This window comes from Leopardus geoffroyi, chromosome X, assembly GCF_018350155.1.
Source record: "Leopardus geoffroyi isolate Oge1 chromosome X, O.geoffroyi_Oge1_pat1.0, whole genome shotgun sequence".
NCBI lineage: Eukaryota > Metazoa > Chordata > Mammalia > Carnivora > Felidae > Leopardus > Leopardus geoffroyi.
The window spans coordinates 110,025,802-110,048,769 of record NC_059343.1 but is presented as its reverse complement, the minus strand read 5'-3'; the positions used below and the strand labels follow the sequence as shown (position 1 = coordinate 110,048,769).

The window sequence follows — 22,968 nt, the reverse complement described above, 5'->3', positions numbered from 1 at the left end:
GCTCTTGAGATTAGGACTTTCATAACAGAGAAAAACCTGTGAGAGCCCTTTGCATTTCTAATGTTTTTCTTGACAAGTTGTGCTCTAGTTTATATACCTTCAAATCCTATTATGTTATGTCTCCCTGCCTAACAGGGATCCTTGGAACATTTTTTAGGGCCTCCTTTTGAGTTAGGGATATCATCTGGCCCCCTAGGTAAAGACGAGGCTGGGCAAGTCAGATTCATTTGTGAAATAGAACCTCTAATTTTTTTAAACAAACGACCATTCCAATCTCATTTTAGGTGGACAGCAAGAAGTTGTTAGAGCTTTCACCTTTCTTTAATCTGCCCCTTTCTTCCTCACTTCCCTTCTGTCTTCTGTAATTGATAGTGGGCCAAAAAGAGGAGTGAGGTGGTGGTGGGGCTGGTGGAACTTTGGTAGGACCGGCAGCCTTAGGGCCAGGCAGTGCTGATGGAAAGAGGAAGGAGGAGAGTGGACCAGAGGGGCTTTCGGGAGAACCGGAAGTCTGCCTGCAAGGGCCATGCCTGTGTAAGGAGACCAGGCAGATTGCCTGTATAGGTGATATCGCTTGTGGCAGAAGTCAAAAGCAACAATGGTAACTTGGGATATGGCTTAGGCTCTTTGAAAGAATGCCTCCTGTGTAATAATAGAAAAGAATCTATTTACCTCTAATGGCTTTTTTTTTCCTCTTTTCAACGTGCAGGCTTCTTTTCCTGTGAATCCACCACTTGCAGCTAATCCTGCCATGGCTTTCAACCCTTACTTACCTCATCCTGGGATGGGCCTGCTTCCTGCTGAACTTGTACCGAATGCACCTGTTCTGATTTCTGGAAACCCGCCTCTCGCATTGCCAGGAGCTGCTGGTCCCAAACCGATGCGTTCAGATAAACTGGAGGTATTGATGTAGAAATATATAAATACCTGTAGGGTAGTATCAACCCCACGCAGAAAGCAACATTCTCAGGGCCCAGCGTTTTGAATGCTTTCAATAAATACACCTGAGTTTTTAGCTTATGAACTATAACCTCAGAAAAATGTTAAATGTCTTACTACTGCCACTGTAGCCTGTTATGCAATGCATTGATTCAGTTACAACAGGTCAGACGGTGTCCTAGTGTGCCCAGACACGGACACTGCATCCCCTTTGCTATGGCACAAGAGGGCTGGTGGGAATGTTCCTTTAACCCAGGCTCCAGCCTTACAGACTGGGATCGCCGTATTGTTAATGAGTCTCTACTTGCTAGAATAATCCAACTGGGAAAAAAAAGTAGATTAAGTCTCTATGAATGCAGAATATTAAGGGAGTATCATAGTATGCAAACCTTTTTCTCCATCTTAAGAATGATGGACTAGAGGGGCGCCTGGGTGGCTCAGTTGGTTAAGCTTCCGACTTCAGCTCAGGTCACGATCTCGTGGTCCGTGAGTTCGAGCCCCGCGTCGGGCTCTGTGCTGACAGCTCAGAGCCTGGAGCCTGTTTCAGATTCTGTGTCTCCCTCTCTCTGACCCTGCCCCGTTCATGCTCTGTCTCTCTCTGTCTCAAAAATAAATAAACGTTAAAAAAAATTAAAAAAAAAAAGAATGATGGGCTAGATAATGAATATCCCCGCTGCTTATGAAAAGGCAATCTAAAAGAAACTTCAAACAGCTTTTTTGATTTATGGAAGTCCTTCAGTCTTCCCTTGTCATTCTTCCTACATTGAAATAAATAACTAGTCCATTTCATACAAAGGCAACTCCACTGGCTGACTTAAATGCCTGGCATTTGTATCGTAATGGAATCTGACTGTACACGCAACTCAGTTGTGATCCACAATTTTGCTGGGAAAAACTGCATTGCTGTGTGACAAAGACTCATCTTGGACTCTAGCAAAATAACCCCCTCTTGAAAATTTGGCTAATTACACTTCAGGCTGTGAACTAAGCGGAAGATTAAAAAGTGGTTTTCAACAATACTTTTAAAGCAGACAACTTTCCTTTGGGCATAGTGGAATATTTTTTTTTTTTCTAGGAATAGAAACATCTATGTGGACGTCTCACTGGGAATATGGCTTCACATTATCCTTCAGCTTTTGTAGAATTTTCCTAGATAGATGACAAAATCGTGTCTACTCTTGCTCTTACATTCACTGGCAAAATAAATAAAAGCTAATCAGCTTCCAGGCATCCATGTGATATGTGCTGTCACTGTCACTGTAATTTAAGGTTTGCCGAGAATTCCAGCGTGGAAACTGTACCCGTGGTGAGAACGATTGCCGCTACGCTCACCCTACAGATGTTTCCATGATCGAGGCAAGCGATAATACTGTGACCATCTGCATGGATTACATCAAAGGGCGATGCTCCCGGGAGAAATGCAAGTACTTTCATCCTCCTGCTCACTTGCAAGCCAAACTCAGGGCAGCTCATCACCAGATGAACCATTCAGCTGCCGCCGCCATGGTAAGAACGGACCAGGGGTTGTAGGCTGTTTGGGGGGGAAATGTTAGTACATTCCTCACCTTGTCTAATATCCTTATAACCATAGTCTTGAATAGTCATGAGTGGATCGTAGTATGAATAGCCAAGGTTATAAGCTGGAAAAGAGAAAACCTATTTATTCTGCTTCATTTGCTCAAATTTTCTAAAGATAATTGTTTCAAAGCTTCACTAATGATTTTAATCTACTGTGCTTTTTCTCCCATGTTTTGGAAAAGAGTAAATTCTATAACTTAAACAGTAAATTATTTTTGAGTAGTTTTGATAGCCTAGCTAATCTTAATATCCCAAAAAGGCAGAAAGTTGTCTCTCTACCCTGTAAGCCACCTTCATGGACATTTTGTCAGTGAGGTAGCAGGTGGGAAAAATATATGCATAACACTACAGTGTGATAGGTTGAGAAATAGAAATTATGATTAGTTAAGTTTGTCATAGCTGTCAGTTACTTTGAAAATCTGCTTGTAGGGGCGCCTGGGTGGCTCAGTCAGTTAAGCGGCCGACTTCGGCTCAGGTCATGATCTCACGGTCCATGAGTTCGAGCCCCGCGTCGGGCTCTGTGCTGACAGCTCAGAGCCTGGAGCCTGTTTCGGATTCTGTGTCTCCCTCTCTCTGACCCTCCCCTGTTCATGCTCTGTCTCTGTCTCAAAAATAAATAAACGTTAAAAACATTTTTAAAAAAAGAAAATCAGCTTGTAATTTTTTTCCTTTTTTTTTTAATGTGGGCCTTTCCTCATGTAATAGGGTATAATAATCTCAATAAGGGACAAAACCCTGAGGAAACCTCGTGTTTCCTGGCCATGGAGAAAAAAACCACCTACAGAATCCTGAAGCCCATGACAGGACCTTACCTTTTCATGAAAGAGATAGATTTACAGTAAAATCTTGGTTTGTGAGCATAATTTGTTCTGGGAACATGCTGATAATCCAAAGCACTCGTGTATCAAAGTGAATTTCAAGAACCATTGGCTCAGTTTTGATCATGTGACATTCGGCATCACGTACTAATCGTATTGCAAGACGTCACTCATGTATCAAGTTAAAATGTATTAGAAATGTTTGCTCGTCTTGCGGAACACTCACAGAACAAGTCACTCGCAATGCAAGGTTTTACTGTATTTTCAAACATCCCTATTTGTTAAGGTTTTCCTTATTGAGTTGAAGTTGATCTTGGTGTAACTGGAACTTAAACTTATTTTATTACACAAAATAAGTCAGTCCCTATTCCATAGGAGTGGGACTCTCGTGTCTTTTTTTCTAAGGCAAATACTCCAGATTTCTCCAGACTTTTCTTGTAGATTCTGGACTTGCTTCACCTCCTCTGTTCTCTCAGAACTGAACCCATCACTTCCTGAAAGTAGAAGAAACTTATTTTCTCCCTTGATCTGTAAAACAGTCTGTTAATGAATTTTAAAAAGACTTCACCAAATGGTTTTGGTCTTAAGTTCTTTTGAAGGAGAGGATTTTAAGCTATGAAAATAGCAAGGTATCCAGAGTGTTCACTGCAGATTTTAAACCTCCGATTTTTTTTGATTACTTGTGTCAGTGGCATGGAGTTCAGAAGCAGTGTGGGTCTATGATACACAAGAGAAATACAGTTTCCCCTAAAAATAAAGGTTCTCATATGCATGGGATGTACCATTGTGTACCTGTTCCGTGCTCAGTCACAGGGCCTTCATATGTATGTGTCCATTTCTCATGATTTGAGTGTGTTTGGTAGGATGCATGTAAGCCAGTTCCAAATCTATTGAGAATTAAATATTATCTAGTAGGCCTTCATTTGGTACTTGTGAATATCAATATAACATTCCTCTCTTGAGTAGCTGGTCAGAGCAGAGTCTTAGTAGTGTGGTCAGATTGGCCCACAGGAATTGGTTTGAGGTAAGATCAAATAAAGGAGGCTTCCTGAAGAAATTTAGGCTTTCTATATTTTGAAGGATTCAGAGTTGAAATGTTTCGTAAAAGAAAGATTTTTTTTTACCCTCTTCATATTCATGTGCGAGCTCAGGTTGACTTCACTGAAGCAGCATGTATGCATTTAAAAGCAAAAGACACAAAGAGTAAATATTTAGTTTCCAAAAAAAAAAAAATAGAGATACCTTTAGACTTCTTTATCCACAGGAGAAAGAAGGTCATGGCATGCCCCTTTTTGGCATATGGAATGCTCATTACTCAACACAAGTGTTCCTGTCTCCTTAAGAATTTGGAGCATACCTAATTCTTGTTGCTGGGACATGTCTTTTAAGTCACATGCAATTTGCTGAGAAAAAAAAAATGTAGAAAGTCATGTCCAACTTCTCCAATGAATCTGATCCAGGAGCAAATTTGACCGAGTATCATGGGCACCGTGAGATTTTGAAAGAAGTGTAGACATGAAAGGAGAGTTTTAAATTCTAATACATTTTAGAATTAAACCTTACAAGGACTTAACAAAGCTGATGGTACATTCCGAAATGCACAGTGAGCATCTATAAATGAAAATTGCACATATTTTACTGTGTTATCTGGGTGAGGTGCGTCGTGAAGAAGAAAATTATTTACTTTTCCCTTACATACTAGTTGGAAGAAGCACAGTTCTAGAATTTGCACTGGAAGTCCTTATATAAATTGGATTTTGTTTTATGGAGCTACAAGATCAAACTCTGACCTCCTGACATCTGTTTTATCACCTGTATACCATTTATCTCCTAGATCCACGTTGGAATTTTAACTGGCAAAAATCTCTTCCCTGCTATATCTGTTGCTTCTGCCCATCTCATTGTAATAGATTAATGGATGGACATCCTGGAGATGTTAATTTTAAATGAGTATTTGCTGTTCACAGCTTTGGGTCACATCGTGCTCAAATGATGAGGTCCTTTGTTATTTGCTTAAATGAGTGAAGTTGAAAACCAGTATGTTTTTTCCTTGTCTGTTTATTTTCTGTGTTAGGCTAAGTACTTATCTAGTCAATTGCTCAACAGATACCCTTGCAAAGGGTTCCTGGGCCATACCTTTATCTAACTGCTGCTTTGCTCGCCTTGAGGACATTTTGTTACTTTCTTTGATGCTATTTATTATTCCATCTCTCCCTCGCAGGCCCTTCAGCCTGGTGCACTTCAACTGATACCAAAGAGATCGGCGCTTGAAAAGACCAATGGTGCGACTCCGTTCTTTAACCCCAGTGTTTTCCACTGCCAGCAGGCTCTGGCTGGCCTGCAGCTCCAGCCACCAGCATATATCCCTGCAGGTGAGAACAGGGACTCCGGGCTGCGCAGGTTTCGCGATGGTGTGAATGTATAGAGTGCGCACCAGCTGCCAGAGTTTTGATTCGAGGACCGTCGACAGGTGTTTTGTCCGGAAATCAGACAAGGCAGTTATACTTGATCTGCTAGTCTAGAGAACCCCAGTTTTGCTATGATTCCTGCAAATGAATGGGTTGAAATCAAACTAGGCAAAATGGTCAACATTTTTCTTTTTGGCATGTCTTAATGTTTGCTTCTTAAGATTGATTCACTTGGTTCAGTCTCAAACTAATTCCTTGACTCTTAGGTATCCCTTTGAAAGACAGTGGTCACCCCTCAAAAAAAATGTTTCACAGTTTCAGCGTTGCAATAATATATAGTCTATATATCTTTGATATGCCAAAGATAGTTATAATAAAACTACCCTGGAACTTATAGTGTCGTTATAAGACAGTATACAGTCATATATATATATGTAAATATATATATATGTAAATATGTGTGTGTGTGTATATATATATATATATATATATATATATATATATACACACTGTCCTATAACTGTACCATATACTATCTTATAATGACACTGTAGGTATAGTTGTATATACATATAAAACACATAGTTTTAGCCTTTAACTCTTATAGCAGTTAATATAAAAAAATATAGCAGCTTATCATATTTTCCTGATACTATGCAGGATATTTGGTTACCTTCTACATTCAACTGTATCTAATAGCATAACAGTTTTATACCAAATTGAATAGAAAATTTTGTTCAAATAAATATCATATGTGAGGAGAAATACCTTTCTTCCTATGGTTCAGTACTTTAAGAGTGAGCATAGAATCTCTTAGGGATAAATGGAAAATCTTAATCACTGAGAGTAGAGTAGTTTTTTGGTTTTTGCCAGAATCATAAATGCCCCAGTTTGGCAACTATTATGAAGTGATACTGACATGCTTTAAAGTTATTTTAGAAAACTTTATTAATTATGTAAACATACTAAGCACATGGTATTATATACCTGCCCTTGAAACAACCTGTTGGTTAACTGATAAATTAATCAGCTAATTTGTTTGGAAAGAAGACCTAAAAAAAAGTCTTTATTTACTAACCACGGTAGTTCTTTATGATATCACTTTAAAAACACAGTTTTTAGACTTTTTTGCTGGATTTGGCTAATTTAAAGTCTGGTTTCCTGAGCACAATGTCAGAAGACTCCCTTTCCGCTTAATCAAAAACAAAACTAAAACCTGTTGGGCTGAGCGCCCCCTCTTGACGAAAAGCCTGTTTGCTGTATGTTCATAGTCCAGTCCACGGTTGTGAGAAAGGAGAGGCTGTGGTAAGATGTGCCCAAACTAAATATGTAATTGAAGTGAGGTAATTCCTTTAAAGAAAACTTAATGTTCGCTCTTATACCTAAGAATCCAAGAATTACTTTGATTACCTGGGTTGGTGATCTTAAAACTGAGCTATAATTATAAGCATGGGAAATTACTGGATTTGCATGTGCTCATTAATTAATATTGCAAAGAATATCTTTCGGGTTAAAAATTATTTCTCTCAGTAAAGATGTAATAATGAAATCTCTCTCCTTTACTTTTCACGCTTTTCTGCATGGTGTACAGGGCCCATACTGTGCATGGCACCCGCTTCAAGTGTTGGTAGGTTTTGTACAAACATTCTCAACTTTTTCTAATCTGAAAAAAAAAACGTGTTTTTCTGTCATGACTGTGAAAGAGATGAGTGACTGAGTGATGTGGCTCCTGGGCCGCTGGCTTGGGGGGAAGGGCAGGTGGAGTTGGGGCACAAAGAAGAGAGAAAACAGACAAGGTAAAGCAGGTTGAAAATGGTGTTGGACTCTACCTTTGCAATCAGGAAAGCTGAGCATACTTATGACAAACGTTTCAAGAAGCTATTTCTGTCTCCGTTTCCGCCACTGTGGCTACCAGACCTTCCCCTCTCCTACTGTCCTGACGCACCTCTGTGGTGATTGTAACAGTTTATATGTACACATTATATCTCAGAAAAGCAGTTGCGTTGCTGAGCATAGGCAGGCTAGGGCACCTCGTCCCGACTAAGAAGAAAATAAGACAGTTCTGCACTTTTGTATTTTAAAGCTGATGTCCTAGCTGCATTTTGACATTTTCTGAGGATTTAAGATGTTAATATGGTGCTGTTTCATATCTTTGTGGAATCTCAACACTGCTACACTCTGGGGTCCTAGTTGGTTGCCACTGTGGCCAAATACTAACCCTGCCATGTGTCTGTTTGCGTCCTACAAATTGCAGCTGAAATATTTTGAAACATTTCCTTATCCAGCCAGAGTGGACACTTTTGTTCTTAGCTTTACATCTGTGACTAAGACATTTTAAAAGATTTCAAACGTATAATTTGTAAAGTATCACAAAATAATCCTTCCCTCCCCCCCCCAAAAAAAAGTTATTCATGAGATCTAAATCATTCAATACTCAAATGTTGAGAAAGGATGAGTTAAGCAGAGTGAGAGCATTCTGTAGTGTTCTAGAATGAAGTGCCATGTGCATGGAAACCAGGCCCAGCAGAACCCTTTCAAAATGATTCTTTGGGATTATGTAATTTTTAACAGTCCAGTTACATGCAGATCCTTTAATTAGTCACCAACACAATCTGGTGTCCCTCTTAAGACCATTTTTAGGGACACCTGGCGTGGCTCAGTCGGTTAAGTGTCTGACTCTTGATTTTGACTCAGGTCATGATCTCACGGTTCACGAGATGGAGCCCCGCATTGGGCTCTGCACTGACAGCGCAGGGCCTGCTTGGGATTCTCTCTCCCCCTCTTTCTCTGCCCTTCCCCTGCTCGTGCATCCGCAGGGGCACACACACTCTCACACACGCACGTGATAAAAATCAATAAAAGCCCATTTTTACATCGCCCCTACTGCAGAAGATAAGAAAGTGACTTGTTTCTGGTACAGGAGTTCCCAGCTCCTATAGTCCATGGGAACCAGGCACGGACCAGGAGAAAATAGCTCTGTGTGCTACAGGGAGGAATTATCCCACCCCCCCGCCAACCATCTCATATCAATCCAGTGCTTTTCATCCTATTTGAGAGCTTGCCACAGCTTAACCTTCATCCTGTTGGTTGCCCAGAGTAGACCAGAACCCAAAAGGGACTAGTGTTACTGAGGGATTGGCTGTCCCCTGAAGGAAATGGAAACATTTCCACTGATACTGACGGGAGCATCGTACGCACGTGGTTAGAACAGACTTCTGCAAGTTGGGAAAACGTGTCTGTGTCTTCACATTTTGTGACTCCGTACCCCTGTCTTTGCACCTAAGAGCTCTGTGTAGGAATGCAAACTGCGTGTTTCAGTGGCACTGCATCCTGTATAGTTGCTGTGCTCCTAAAGGGAAAACAAGAGTGTTTGTAGAATCGGCATGTGATACAGTAAGGGGTGTCTATAGGTAACAGCTAACCGGAGATACACATAAGGGCTAAGTACAGTATTTCTGTTGATCACCATTTGGGGTACATCTGTGGTTTCTGTGACATGGTGTGTATTGATCTTCCTCTCTCCGTGCCATTCACTTGCTCTGTAGACTTTCAGAAAATCTGAATTCAATGGATGTAGACATAAATTACTATATATGCACGCTCACCATTCACACATTAGTTCCTTCATTTGCTTTCCAAAAGGAGCTAGGAATGAGAAAAGCATCTAAAAAGCTTTCAAAATGGGCTAGAGACTAGAAAAGGCAAAAAGAAACCATCCTGAGAGAGATGTTACAGCTGCTAGCCATACAGTCATGGCTGTAATAATTGGGATGAAGACCAGATTTTGCCATATATTTACCATGAAGCACCCTGTGTGTTTGTTTGGTAAATAGCCTAGATTTCCAAGGGCTTTCCCAAAACCGTACTTAAAAATCTGCGTGCATAGTCCACCGTATTCTTCATATCTGCTCCCCTACCGTACACAGGCCCACCAATCGAACTGCCTTGTTGTTGTTGTTGTTGTTGTTGTTGTTGTTGTTGCATGTAGATCAGGTAAGTACATCTATAGTTGTGTCTTTGCACCTGCAAATGTAGAGACGATACTCAGGTCTATAAGTTAGTGAACCCAAACACCAATCCACACTTCCCTACTCACACTCAAATGTGCAAACCAGCCACTTGTCTGCTTCACTAGGTATTCCTATAGATAGCCTTGGTAAAATCAGATTCTGTCATATGCACTCCTTGTAACCCTTTCTGAAAATGTGGCCTTTTAAGTCAACTAGAATGTGATTCTGCTAAAAAAAAAAAAAAAAACGAAAACAAAAAACGAAAAAACAAAAAAAAAACTAACTGGTTGAGAATGATTCCATTTTCCTTAATGGTAACTATAATTGGCTTTCCCCTTTTCTCTTTTTAAATTTTTCGCCCTTCCACGCTGTGTTGCTTTGCACTGACTGTGATTGCATGTTGCACCCTGGTGTATCCATCGTGATGATGTCACATGGCTTGTTGCTGTGATACCTACCACGCCCCATTCCATCGTGTATGTCATGGCTGCATAAATCCTCCACCCTTCCGTGTGTTGCTTCCATGGTTTCCTACTGAAAGTGCCCATGATGCACGGTGCAACACCTACCACTGTGTCTGCAGCAACACCACCTGCCGCCAGCGTTCCGTTCGCTGCAACAGCCGCAGGCAATCAGGTTTGGCCATTTATTTTACCTGTTCAGATAACTACAGCGTGTTGGTAAGGCGCAGTATATGCTTTTTGGATTGGCGAGAGATGATCCAGATTCCTATGTGTCTGTTGAGCAGTTGTGACATTTAGAATTTTTCTGGTTCGTATATTCTAGCAGGATGAATCTGCCACAAATCCTCAGATGAATCCAGTTTTCTCATGTTCGGTCAGGTACCAGAGGTTGCCCTTCATATGCCGTATCCACGATTGTTGCTGTCACACCAATCCTCAAATCCATATACTGAGGGTTCCTTAAATGCTTCCTCATGGGTCAAGAGAAGAATTTATTTTCTTTTACTACCATCTTTCTGGTCATTGCGCTTCAACTTTCATTTAGTACAGTCATCACCTTTACCTTCAGATCTGCTGGAGAGAAAGCGAGGTAACACATTTCTCTCCAGGGCACAGAGATCCTTATCATTACCCAGTGATGACATCAGAGATGTCATACTGACGCTCAGTGACCCACAGTGATGACATCAGAGATCTCACACTGACATTAGATGTGCTTGTGTTGTTGTGATTTTCATTCGCTTTAGGTACTTACAGGCAGAGTCACAAGACAAATTCTAAACTGTGGGAGAGTCTTGAGACTGTAATGAGATACGTAGAATAACTATCGTGTAATGTTATGGCTGTTTTGCCTTATGAAGGTGGTAACCATGCTTCAAGACTGCACATTCCACAGCTGCTTCCATTTACAAGTACGATAACCACACAGCACATAGAGCATTAACCCATTGGGGAAACAAACCGCATTCAGACCTGTGCTCTGGAAAATTAACTATTAGCGGATATGGTGAATATGTCTAAATTTTTCTGTGAAATTGATTCTGCTTATTAATTACCATGCCCCAACAGTGAACAAAATAAATGGAATTCTCTCGAGAAACTATTTTAATCTAAAATCTTTTTTACTACTATAGATACCCCCATTATCAATAGATGAACTGAATAGCAGCATGTTTGTTTCACAGATGTAGAAGTTACCAGTAGAACAGTAAGTTGCTTTAAGTACTAATATGAATAATATGTATAGGTTGTATCTTTTATTTACACAATTGCATTTCTAAGGGCTTTGGTAAATATTTTCATTGATAGATATTGCTTATAACTTAGAGCTTTATTTAAGCATTCTCAACTGTCCAAATTGAAATGTGGAGAGCAAATAATGCAGTTTTTTTCCATGAAAAATGACAGCCGGTACTGTATTTTCCCAATGAGCTTACAAATTCTGAAATGTTTTCCTGTTATTAAAGGAGTATGATTTGTCAGCCCAAGGCACAGATCACTTTTGAATTTTAATCCTTTAACACTTTTCTAGCTTCATTTTTTTGTTGGTGCTGAAGTAAAGCAAAGCAATTTTGTCACAGTTTGACTAAGATGAATATCTTAAAGCCAGTAAGCAGTATGCTTCTCCCATGATGTTGTAGAAGATAGTGCTTTTAAAGTCTGCCATTATGTGTTGCTTTCCATGTAAGTCTATCAGAATTGCTTCAGCTGTTTTGAATTTGAGTGACACAATTTAGTAATGTAATCATTATTTTCATCCAAATCATGGCTTTAAAGAAATGTGTTGTTGTTGGATTCCCCTTACCCCCCCCATCCCCCCCCCCCCCGCCACCTTTGATCTCCTCTTTGCCTGGTCCAGAGCAGCCCTAGCACATACTTAATTTGAGCAGTCATTGACTTGGAAAATGTGACTTTTCAAGCCACTTAAGACTCCTAGGTATCTTAATTAATTAATAATAGGGACTTATTCAACAAGTGTACCACTTCTGAATGGTATATGTTAGTCATTGAAAATTTGAGGTTCTCAGAACTGGCTCCAAACACTCACTCCGTCCTGGGCAGAGCCTACAGCTGACTGCACATTAGATAAACAAGTCCCTTCAACCCTAAGGAGTGTTTTAAAAAGACACCTTCGAGGGCATGGAATAACTGAGGTAGCTATACCTTGTAATTGTGTTCAGGGGTACCATTTGGGATGGTGGCAACTTGGGAATAGCACCAAACATGAGAATATAGGTTTTGCACACACTTGCCTGATTCTCATGGGCTGCTTTCTTTACAGCAAGGTAAACAAAAGTGGTCAAATATAATTAGCTTTCCAACAGTACATGTTTGAGAATCGTGATTCCTTTCTGCCAGATTCCATTAGAAAACGTAGAGGTATTTGGCAGACCGTAATCACTTCAATGTGTAACAGATGTTGAAAATTTCCCCAAAGTTCAAAACTGTAATTTTGTAAAATACTATATACCTCGATTTCACACCTTGGCTATTTCCACATGGCTCCAAAACGTTCAGATTAAAAAGTTTAAAGTTTGGTTAATATTTGCTTGTTGAAGAAAGTAGAGAGACGGGTGGATGTTCATCAAAACGTTTAAGCGTTGTGCGGATAATGCCTTAACTTAGGGCAATTCTGTACATTAGCGCTCAGTGACAACCATAAACTGTCATGGTATATGACTCTTGGCGACCATTTCTGACAGCCCCATTTCCACAGATGTAGAACATGAAACTCAGGGTGGGTAATATATTGGCAGTTCACGTACAGAACTGGCACAAGAGACAAGTATCCCGACTCCTGCTTCAATAACCCTTTAATGTTTCTCACTCTTTCTTTCTTCTTCCATTTCAGTCGAAATTCTGAACAACAGAGCTATGGAGTATCAGGATCTCTCCGTGAGAACCTCCATATGGCCTTTCTATATATATTCTCATAGGTCTTCTACCAACACAAGAATAAGTGTGGTACAGTCAATATATTAAACAAAACCCACTTACCAACCAACAAATTCAAACAAAAATACAGCATTAACCAATCAGTGCAGATGTTAAAACATGAATAGAAAACTACCATTTATCTTATCTGAATTATTAGGTGGAACATGACCGTAACATTTTGTCATTTGTTGCATTATTCTTTGTGATTTTCCAATAACAAATATGCTGAGTGAATCTCTACAGTGGACTGTTGGCTTACTGTGCATTCTTGGTGGATAAATGTTCATCTGTTTTGAAGTGTTACCTTACTGTTTTGTTTACACAATAGTCTATCGGGTTGATTTAGAATGTAGCAAATGTATCCAATACCGTTTTTCCCACTATTGTATTGTATTCTATTGTATTGTATTGTATTGTATTGTATTGTATTGTATTGTGGTGTGATGTGATGTGTTAGGTTTTTACATACTATAGTGTTTTCCTCTAGATGTGTGGTGTTTGATTTCAACTAAAATATTACTAATGGGAAGCAGAAATATCTGTGTTTAAAACCATTACAGATTAATATTAATATGCTTTCTCTCTCTTTAGAACATGTCGGTAGGTTTCTTGGGGCAGACTTTTAAAAGGCCTCACTTTTGAGTGTGCGCAAAGCCTGTTCATAAGCATGCATGTGTATAATTTGTACCTGCAGATCTGACCTTGCCTAATACAATCACGTGAGTAGGTATTTTTTGTGAGAGAGAAATAATTACCTGCAAAAAAACCCAGGAAACTTCTTGAAATATGAACCTCTAATCTCACTCCTTAAGAAGCTTGCAAAATTACAATTTACCTGTAAGTGAATTTCTCTGCATTTATCCTAAAAAGAATTATGTAAGGTGCCCGTTTCATTTTTTGTGGTTCAAGGATCCTATCTCCTAGGTTGAGCATCTAAAGCTGAGCCATTTGTCAAATTCAGCTGAAAATTGTTACTTGGAGGCTTAAAGGTATGCTAATTGTAGGTTATAAATTAAACAGAGAGATGGAGGGGTAGAGATAGTTTTTACATTTTGGAGGAAAGTGTGTAAAAAAACCATTGCAACGTAACCTTTTACACAAGTGCCATTCTCTGAATACAAATGGCTCGTGCTCTTTAGACTTGTCTTTGAATAATAAGTAAGCTCCAATCTTGCAAAAGTCAGGGTGAAGGAGATTTGATTCGAAGGGAGGCCCTTGTCCCCCAGATGGACAGTCTTCCAACTGATCACAGTTGGAGCCCGAGTATGGGTTTGGAGAAATGGCGGGGTGGCGAGGCGGGGTAGGAAGGCATTTTAAATTATTCTCTGATTTACTTAAAACTTATAGGAGGGCTGTCCACGATTGTCTTTAGCTTCCATTCAACTGAATTTCCAGTTCTGCTGACCCCTTCAGTGAAGGAGCAGGTGCCTATGCCGAGTGCTGCCCTTCCCAGACTTGATTGACAAGAGTCTCTCCTATCATAACCCAGCCATTTGTTTGTTTCTTTATTTAGGTCTGTTTGTTTTTATATGTATTTGAAAATTATAATAGAGAGGTTTTTAGCACCCTTTGGATGAAACAGACCAGCTATACCCCATAGAGCTGAGCTGAATTCACATTACTAATACTTATGAAATAATTTATAACCAAGTAAAATAGTAATTCCTATGGCATGTGATGTAGCTCCTCCAGGTACTCAGCGATTAAAGTTACTATTCTTACACAGTGCTGGAACCGTAGGATATAATATTTGCTACTAAATATTTATTCTTTCACTAGAAGGCATGCAATCATCAAATTTAACATGTAAACCAGGTTTATTTTCCTGCATGAAAATGACAGGCAAAGAGAAAATTCCCACTTAGGATACCTTAAGCTGGCTAGCAGCATTTGAATCACAGAACGATGGAGTTGGCAAACCCTTCTCACAATCGATGAAACCGAGGCCTAGGGCACGTGACCTGCTCAAGGCCACCTACCTACCTGATTGGTGACAGTAAGACCCTGAACAACTCTCCTGACTTTCTGTTGTTCCTCTGTTTCACATTGTTTGTGCTTCGGAACATTTGAGACCCCATCCCGAAGCAGATCAATATAGCTCAGGATACAAAAGAGCAAAAAATAGCTGTTTGGTATGTGATAGCCTGTTGTTCTTAATTCGCAATCCCAGATCCTGATCATCAGTAATTTCAAGACATTGTCATCTGTTAACAGTATTGCCTGGGGTTACAGAATAAGAGGTGTCCTGACTTTTACCTGTTGATTCCTTGAACCACTTAATTTCTGTTTCCCGAAATCTTAACATTCTTAGAGAAGAAAGTAGTGTACGCCTTTGTGAAATGACTTGTGTGTAGAGCTGAGTTTTGTGTAACTGTGCCAGTCCCTTTCCGGAAGGGCAGAGCTAATCCCACAAATCGGGGAAGGATACACCTGAGCCAGACTGGTTGTATTCCTTAAAGGGGTTAGAGATGTTTTCAGTGCAGAACGAACTCTTTTTGTGTCATTCGACGTTTCGCGAAAGCATGCTGTCTCATTTCACCTTTGAAACTCCTGGAGAAGATGCACATAGACAAGAAACCTAGAGAACAGCAGTGTTTCTGATGCTGTGAGCACTGGAAGACATCAGTAGTGACTTATTTTTTAGTAAGAGGGTCCGTGAAGGATATTCAGGGTAGTTGTAGGTTTGGTTCCATAATATTTGATAATGGCTGGCATTTTACAAGTTGTTTTGTAAATGAATTTAAAGAAAGAAAACTCAAAGCACTTAAGTTTGGATCAGATGTGAAAGAACTTTGACAAAAAGGCAATTTTAAGATAGCACTCTTTAAACTAGTTGTGCAATGTCTTATTCAAATTATGTTTATTCAAGAAAAGAAGAAAGTCATTAGACTATAAATTCGCAGTTCAAAAGCCAAGTCACAAGACTAATCAGTGACTCTAAACAACAATTTACTGGATGAATTGTATATATTAAATTCCAACCACTTGTGATTCTTAGTTAACATTTTATAAGCTTTGTATATGACAAGGGCTTCTATTCTTATTTATCCAAAATTATTGTCTTTGTCCACTTCTCTCACTCAGCCTTTTGCAAAATTAGGCCAGAGTACTGAAACTTGGATAAAACAGGTCAGGTATACAGAGAAAATCATCTAGAAGTTATCTGTTAAGAGGGTTTTAGTAGTATCCAAAATTTTTTTTTCAAAAGGCACTATGTGACCATAAGTATATTTTAAAGAGGGATAAAGATTAAATTAAAACCAAATGGATTCATAAAATTGCTACTTAAATACAGTATTTACTTTGACAATTGGAGCATGAGTCTCTAACCAGCTGTTGCGTTTCATCTCACGTGTCTAGACTAGAGTCTAATTTGTAGTTCGTTGTCATGTGAAAAGCCATCTTCTCCCTCCTCCATCCACCTTCGCCATCCGTTTTTTGAACATGTGAAAGCACTTTGATCTTGCCGTTAAGTGTTGTCCTCTTTTTGTCTCTTCTCCATTTCTACACACGTTGAAATAGAAGTAGGGAAATCTGATTCCCCAGTTCTGTTGAATAGATGTAGGAAGATAGTGGCCTGATTTTTCATTGTACCAGTCAGTGCCTGTCAAAGGCACCGGAATGAATAGTATCGAAAAGAGTGTCACAACTTTTTTTGCAAACTTAGTTGATTGCGTCATCAAACTGTCGATTTAATTACAAGATCTGGGTTCTGAGCACCAAGTCACCGATTGGTGCCATGTTTTCATTTTTCTTTTTTAGTTTTTAAGGTTTTCATTTTACTACGTTTTTTTGTATCTAAGTAACTCATGAACTTAATTTTGAAGGAGAGTTAGAGAAAGGTGGATTTTACTACATGTATTCAACCCACCTAGATAGGTTTGACACTGATACTGAAGCATGACAACATAGAGATTATAGTCCATAGTTATTCCTTACAGCTCACAGTTTAAGAACAAACTTAACTTTATATACAAATAATAATTTTTAACTAATTATATTTAGTCGTTGCTTGAGCAACAAAACTACAACATGGCTACCTTTAGACACATTTTTTTGATAATAATTTTACTTGTAAACTATACATGGTTTTTGACAGTATGAGCCTGTAGAAGGTACAGCTCAAAACTCAGAGAACAGATCTAGCGGAATTTTCCTTGAAGCCCAAATTGCCACGCAAACGCTGAATGTGTGTCCTTGTATGACTTTGGGATCAAAAAGTTTACAACACATGGATTCTAGAGTCAGCTTTATAGCTTATAGAATTTGTTGTGTGGATAGGGTTATTCCACAGTGTTTAGACTTCAAAACACAATTATTGCATTTATAATCTATTACCTGACCTTTTTTCATGACATTGTGTTTTCCAAATTACCCCGTGCAGGAGGCGTAGCTGTCACGGCAAAAATTCTCTTTTCTGGAATTGTGTACTCACACAAATATATCCAAGTGAGGATTGAAGAATGATGAAAGCCTATTTTGAAATGAATTCCGATTTGTAAAACCACGCATAAAGATACTGTGGAATGACCCCTTAACAGTGTTTGAGAGGCATATGCTGCAGCCAACTGATGGTCTCAGTTAGGGTGCGACTGTGTGAGAAACACCTTTTTTGCACTTATGTACATAGTCCATGAACACTATGCTTGGAGTTTTTGTTTTTTTTTAATATAAGAAATCTGTGATAATAGTGGAAAAGTTAGTAAGATAGAGGTATTTCTAAGGCCTTGAGGAAGAGGGGGATTTTGCTTAAGAAGACGTAACTAAAGCCTGATGTTGCTTTGCTGTTGCGGAAGCTTTCTGGTTTGCTACAGGTAGGTCACCAAAAGAAAAGACTGGTAATGGGTAACAGGTCAACTTCAGCTAATAGCACTGACTGAAAGTGACAGTACTTCTTCTTTTACCAAGCAGGACCAGTAGCACAGATTGTTTGCTTTTTAAATTTACTCTCCATTGTAAACACGCACACACACACACACGCACACACACACACACGCACCAGGCAGGGTTCTGGCACAGGTTTTCTTTTTTCAATGGTTGCAAGCAGTAAAACACCCTGTAAGTTACAAGATGGAGAGTCCCATTCTGATCAACAGAGATGTCATCTTTGATAGAAAACTCCATATTGAGAGGTATCAGTTACATCAATTAATACCCATTTCAGTGACAATCAAATTGTTAACATTCACCACTATTTCCCCCTTTAAAATCCTTATCCTAAAACCAAATCGGCAACCATTGAAAGACTTAATTTAACAATCAAGTGTGGCCAGCTTGGGGCATTTCGTTCCCTCTAACAACAACAACAAAATACCCCTGGCACAGCTGTTCAGTGGAAGCTGTTTTCTGACTTCCCTTTACCAGATTAGCAAGTGCTTCACTGTGCCGCTACAGCCTCCCACTGCTTGACCTAACAGAAGAGAACCAGTCCCAATCTTACATATGGAGCTGGAAAAGAATGTTTTAACCAGACCGCCCCTGACAATTGGAGCTCCCCTATCACGTACCAGTCACCATTTCACTTTTTGTCGTCTCCAGGCAATGAGGTTAGATGGATGACCATTGGTACTTGGAGTCTTTCACGTCTTGGGGTGTGTCACCCTCGCCTTGGAGAAGTTACCCACCCTGGGATTAAGGGAGTTGGTATTAGTATCACCTACCCATGTTGATGGTCCTCATTTACAGAGACAGGAAGATACGCCAAAGCCAGCAAGCAACCAAGCCTTAACGGTTGTCCAATAGCTCAGGGCCAGTTGGTTGGCAATTTCTCTTTTTCTCCCTTCAGCCCTTAACCATTTAGAGTCACCTGTACAACTAACAGCCCGACCGTCTGACCAGCATTTCCACTGGTATAAAATGTAAGCATTCATGCCTTCTGTAGTTAGGGACTCCCAACTCCAACCTCATCGCCAACATACTTTCCCAACTTACCCTGTGTTCTTGTGTTGACACTTCCTTGTGCATCTGTATGCCACGAGAATACACTGTCATGAGGTCAATAGACATGTAAGATTTTAAATGAGGAATCATCTATAAAACAGTAAGAATGAACCTAGAAGCATCACAAAAGATAACCGATTAATTGATGGCATGTTGTGCACACTGACAGCCGTTGGGTCACGCTCTTTGGAGCTCAGACACAGTGGCTCTATCTCAGTAAGTCAAATTAGAGAATGAAGTATAAAAAAATGTGAATGACTCGAGGCCAAAAAGGGACCTTTGTTATTAAACCCGGGAAAGGGTTCAGTTTGACTAGTTCATACAGTTTCCAGAGCCTCCACCTGGCCTGGAAAGAACCATCCATTACTACTCCAAAGCAGGATTATTCCAGGAAATTTGATCTTTAAATAGAACCCATCCTCAATTATAGCATGCCCGAAAGGAAAAAATATATCACTATAAAATAAGCCACAACTATTTGAAAGTATTGCAAAAATTCTCACCTTCTACATTGTACACCTTCTACATTGTATTACTTTAATTAAAAAAAAAAAATACCTCTGTAACAAGACCTAAAAGTAACCCAACTTTAAGCCATGCTCTTTTCTCCCAAACACACAACGTAAAGATTTATCTGTCATAGAACTGCATGGTTGCAAAGCTTTATGTCTGTATACAGATGCTATTTGTTCATGATGGAAACCAAATTATTCTGTTGCTGTGTCTTTTGTGTCTAGCAGTTGAGAGAATGATCTGGCCATCATACCCTTGGGTTCTGGGGTTGCCCTTTTCAAAATAAATTTCCTTTTATTATTACTGTTAGTGCTTGATTATTTGCAAATGAGCCATTTGTTATCACGGCCCCAAGTTACAATCTTTTAAATGTAAAGATGTTCCTAAATGTACTCTTTTTAAAAGAGCTTTCTGTAATGTTTGTATAACAACGTTCCAGTATGATGTAGAAAATGGAAGCAAACATTTGGGGCAGAAGAATGCCCATTTTGAGATACCCGTGGAGAAGAAAATTATTAGCCACATGCAACAATTAACAGTTTAAATAATGACCACAATAGTTCAGAAATGTAAACTGTTCGCATCATATTTTGCCTCCAAAATGCAATAGTTCATTCCCTCAACTGCTATCAATAGGTTAGATGCTTTGACTTTTTTTGTTTCCCCCCCCCCCAAATTATAGTGCTCTACTGCTTGTTTGTGTTTAGAAGTGTGCATTATGCAGTCATTTTAGTATGCTACTTCTGCATTGTTTATTTTTGGTTCTTTTAATAAAATGTGTAAATGTCTTGGTTATGTCTTTTTTTTATGAATCCATATTCACACATTAGGAGTTTACTTAAAAGCTACTCCTGTTCTAGTATATCAACCCGAATATTTAGTAATTCTAATACAAAATTTAAATTTATGATTTGGTTCAAAGATCTATTTCATGCATAGAAGAAATTTATTTCCAGATATACCTTCAGTATTATAAATTATATAGATAATACATTCATTGTATTAGACATATTATTTCTTTGATAGTGAAGTTACTAACACCGGAAAGGCACATTTGTATTTTAGTAAAAGAAAACTAAACATTTTGAGATAATGCTTACTGGTTCTATTGTGCTTCAGAATTCCTGAGGCATTTTATAAGATACGTTATTAGAAGTTTGTTATTTTCTGGTTATTCATTTCTATCTTGCATCTTCAGTGGAACATAGGAAACCAGTGTTGTTCATTTCATTTTTTTCAAGATGGGCATCAATGGTTTCATAACAATGAGATGCATGAATTTTTCCATCAAAATGTTTTCTCTCACTTAAAATTGGTTTTCTCCAACAAATGGCACTGGAATGAACAGATAATGATTTTTCTTCTTTAAGAAAGCAAAATGTAACTTGATAATATTTTATTCTGACAGATTTCTAAATACTTAAAAAACGCTAGTTGGGAATTTCTCTGGATTGGCCACTGTTTGGTAGTCGGGCTGGTAGAAAACTCAGGTGAAGAGGCTTTGGCTGAGATGAGAGGCTGTGACAGATTAAAGTATTCTTCACGTGTCTGTAACTGTGCAAAGAGCCAGGGAGGAAATCCAGTGTCGGCCGAATCATACAGAGCTAAGAGCTCCCTCGTCCCTTGTGCCCTGCTTTACTCTTTCTGCTGCGTGTGCCTCCCACTATGGCACTTCTCGGTAAGCCGACTTTGAGCCCGTGGGCGTGTGGTACATGTTTCTGTGAGTCTGTGGTAATCCCAGCATGAATACCAGTTCACTTGGACATTTACAAAAGGTCTTTGGCCCCTTCAGAATCCAGTTTATGTTTTCCTCTTCGAAGCTGCTGAATGATAGATAAGCATTCAGGGCAGGCATCCCCAACCACAATCAAAATGGAGTTTCTCTTGGCCAGAGGGAAGTTGACCCACAGGCAAAACCGGATATGGATGTAAAGGTTAGCGTGATGCTTTTCAACCTCTTTGTTCAGCTTTCTTCTAAGAGTCTCTCTGTGGTGGCTTCTGGCTCCCTAGAAGCCCCAGGTAGCAACTTGTCGGGCCTGCTAACCCGGACAAATCTGGGCTTTTTTCCTTCGGAACTTCCCTGCCGGGCACCTCAGGCTATGGAGAGCGGCTCTGAGCTGAGATCTAAGAGACCACTCAGGCTGTGGTTTTAGACTGGCAGTGTTTGTGTGCTGCCCCCTGGGAGTGTTTGTATTTTAAAAGGCATGACTCCAGGCATCTGGCTGGCTCAGTCAGTAGAGCCATGCGATTCTTGATCTCAAGTCGTAAGTTTGAGGCCCACGTTGGGTGTAGAGTTTACTTAAAAAATAAAAAGGCATGACTCTCCAGTGGTCAAATAGCAGACAGCCACTTGCCTAGACAGGGATATATGTTTTTACTGAAACAAACAGCATTTGGGCAGCGATCAAATTCCTATGGACAAGTGGTACCATCATTTACGACCTCAAGAAGGCCAAAAAAGAAGGCTCTTGTAACTCTGTTATTGTCAGGAAAGTTCTGCTATAATAATGAGCCCAAAATAGTGACAAGATAGTAAACATTGCACAGTTCCACGGGCCAGAATCCACTCACGTGGTCAGCATCTGTAGTAAAGAGCATGACCTGCGATGAGCCTGACGCGTGATCACATTTCTGTGATCGCCTAATGCCTCTACTTGCTAATATTCAACAGATGGACACACATACTGAGATTTTTTTTTCTTTAGTCTTTCTTGTCCTAGAAATGCTCGTCTAACCGAGCCCTCCCAGATTTTCCTTTCAGTGCCTGGATTTACACTTCTCCTTTAGGCAGGAAGGCCATGGATATGTGGGGGAACAAAAGCCAAGAGTGGTAATGATAGAAAGGCCAGCCACCTGGATGGAATGGTGAGGTTTGTGACAGGAACAGGAGGGCCGGTTCCTGTCTTTAGAAACAGAAGCCTGAAGCAAAAGCGTAGCCTTGCAAAGTGGAAATCAGAATAAGAGGCAATCTGTGTAAGAAGAAACTTGTGGTCAGCGCAGAGGCAGGCAGGGCATCTGGGGCAAAGCAGAAGAGACGCAGGAAAAACCATACATTTTCCTGATGCGAACGAGGGAGGCTTTCCCCCATGAATGATTCAGTGCATTGCATGGATGTACAAGCACAAAGAGAGAAATCGGTGAAAGATCACAGAATGTCAGTGGTTGAACAGCGACAAGCAGTGGCAACAGCACCTGTTAACGCAGACAGCCTGTTGATTACCGACAGGACTTGAGAGAATGCAGAAGGGATCTGAGGAGTCTCTGCCGTCAGCATGCTTCTAAGAGTATTACAGCCACAGAAGATGATGGTCAACTAACTCATTGAGGATCAATGTAGGTCTCAAGAAGAGCGGGGGGAAGATTA

General features: G+C 39.8%; 1 protein-coding gene across 13 annotated transcripts in view; it reads left to right on the top strand.

The window, feature by feature from the left end:
• Window positions 1–20,392, top strand: part of MBNL3 (muscleblind like splicing regulator 3) — a 112,258-nt gene extending 91,866 nt beyond the window's left edge. For 6 of the 13 annotated variants that reach the window (XM_045472471.1, XM_045472470.1, XM_045472472.1 and 3 more), the window contains 7 exons: window positions 707–898; window positions 2,206–2,442; window positions 5,554–5,704; window positions 7,332–7,367; window positions 10,292–10,386; window positions 11,348–11,421; window positions 13,066–13,115. In XM_045472471.1, the coding sequence (XP_045328427.1) occupies window positions 707–898; window positions 2,206–2,442; window positions 5,554–5,704; window positions 7,332–7,367; window positions 10,292–10,386; window positions 11,348–11,404 (768 nt within the window). In that variant the 3' untranslated portion in view covers window positions 11,405–11,421; window positions 13,066–13,115. Of the gene's footprint in view, window positions 1–706; window positions 899–2,205; window positions 2,443–5,553; window positions 5,705–7,331; window positions 7,368–10,291; window positions 10,387–11,347; window positions 11,422–13,065 lie in introns of all 13 variants that reach the window. The other 7 variants (XM_045472475.1, XM_045472474.1, XM_045472479.1 and 4 more) reach the window with 5 other exon arrangements.
• The last annotated feature ends 2,576 nt before the right edge of the window (window positions 20,393–22,968 follow it).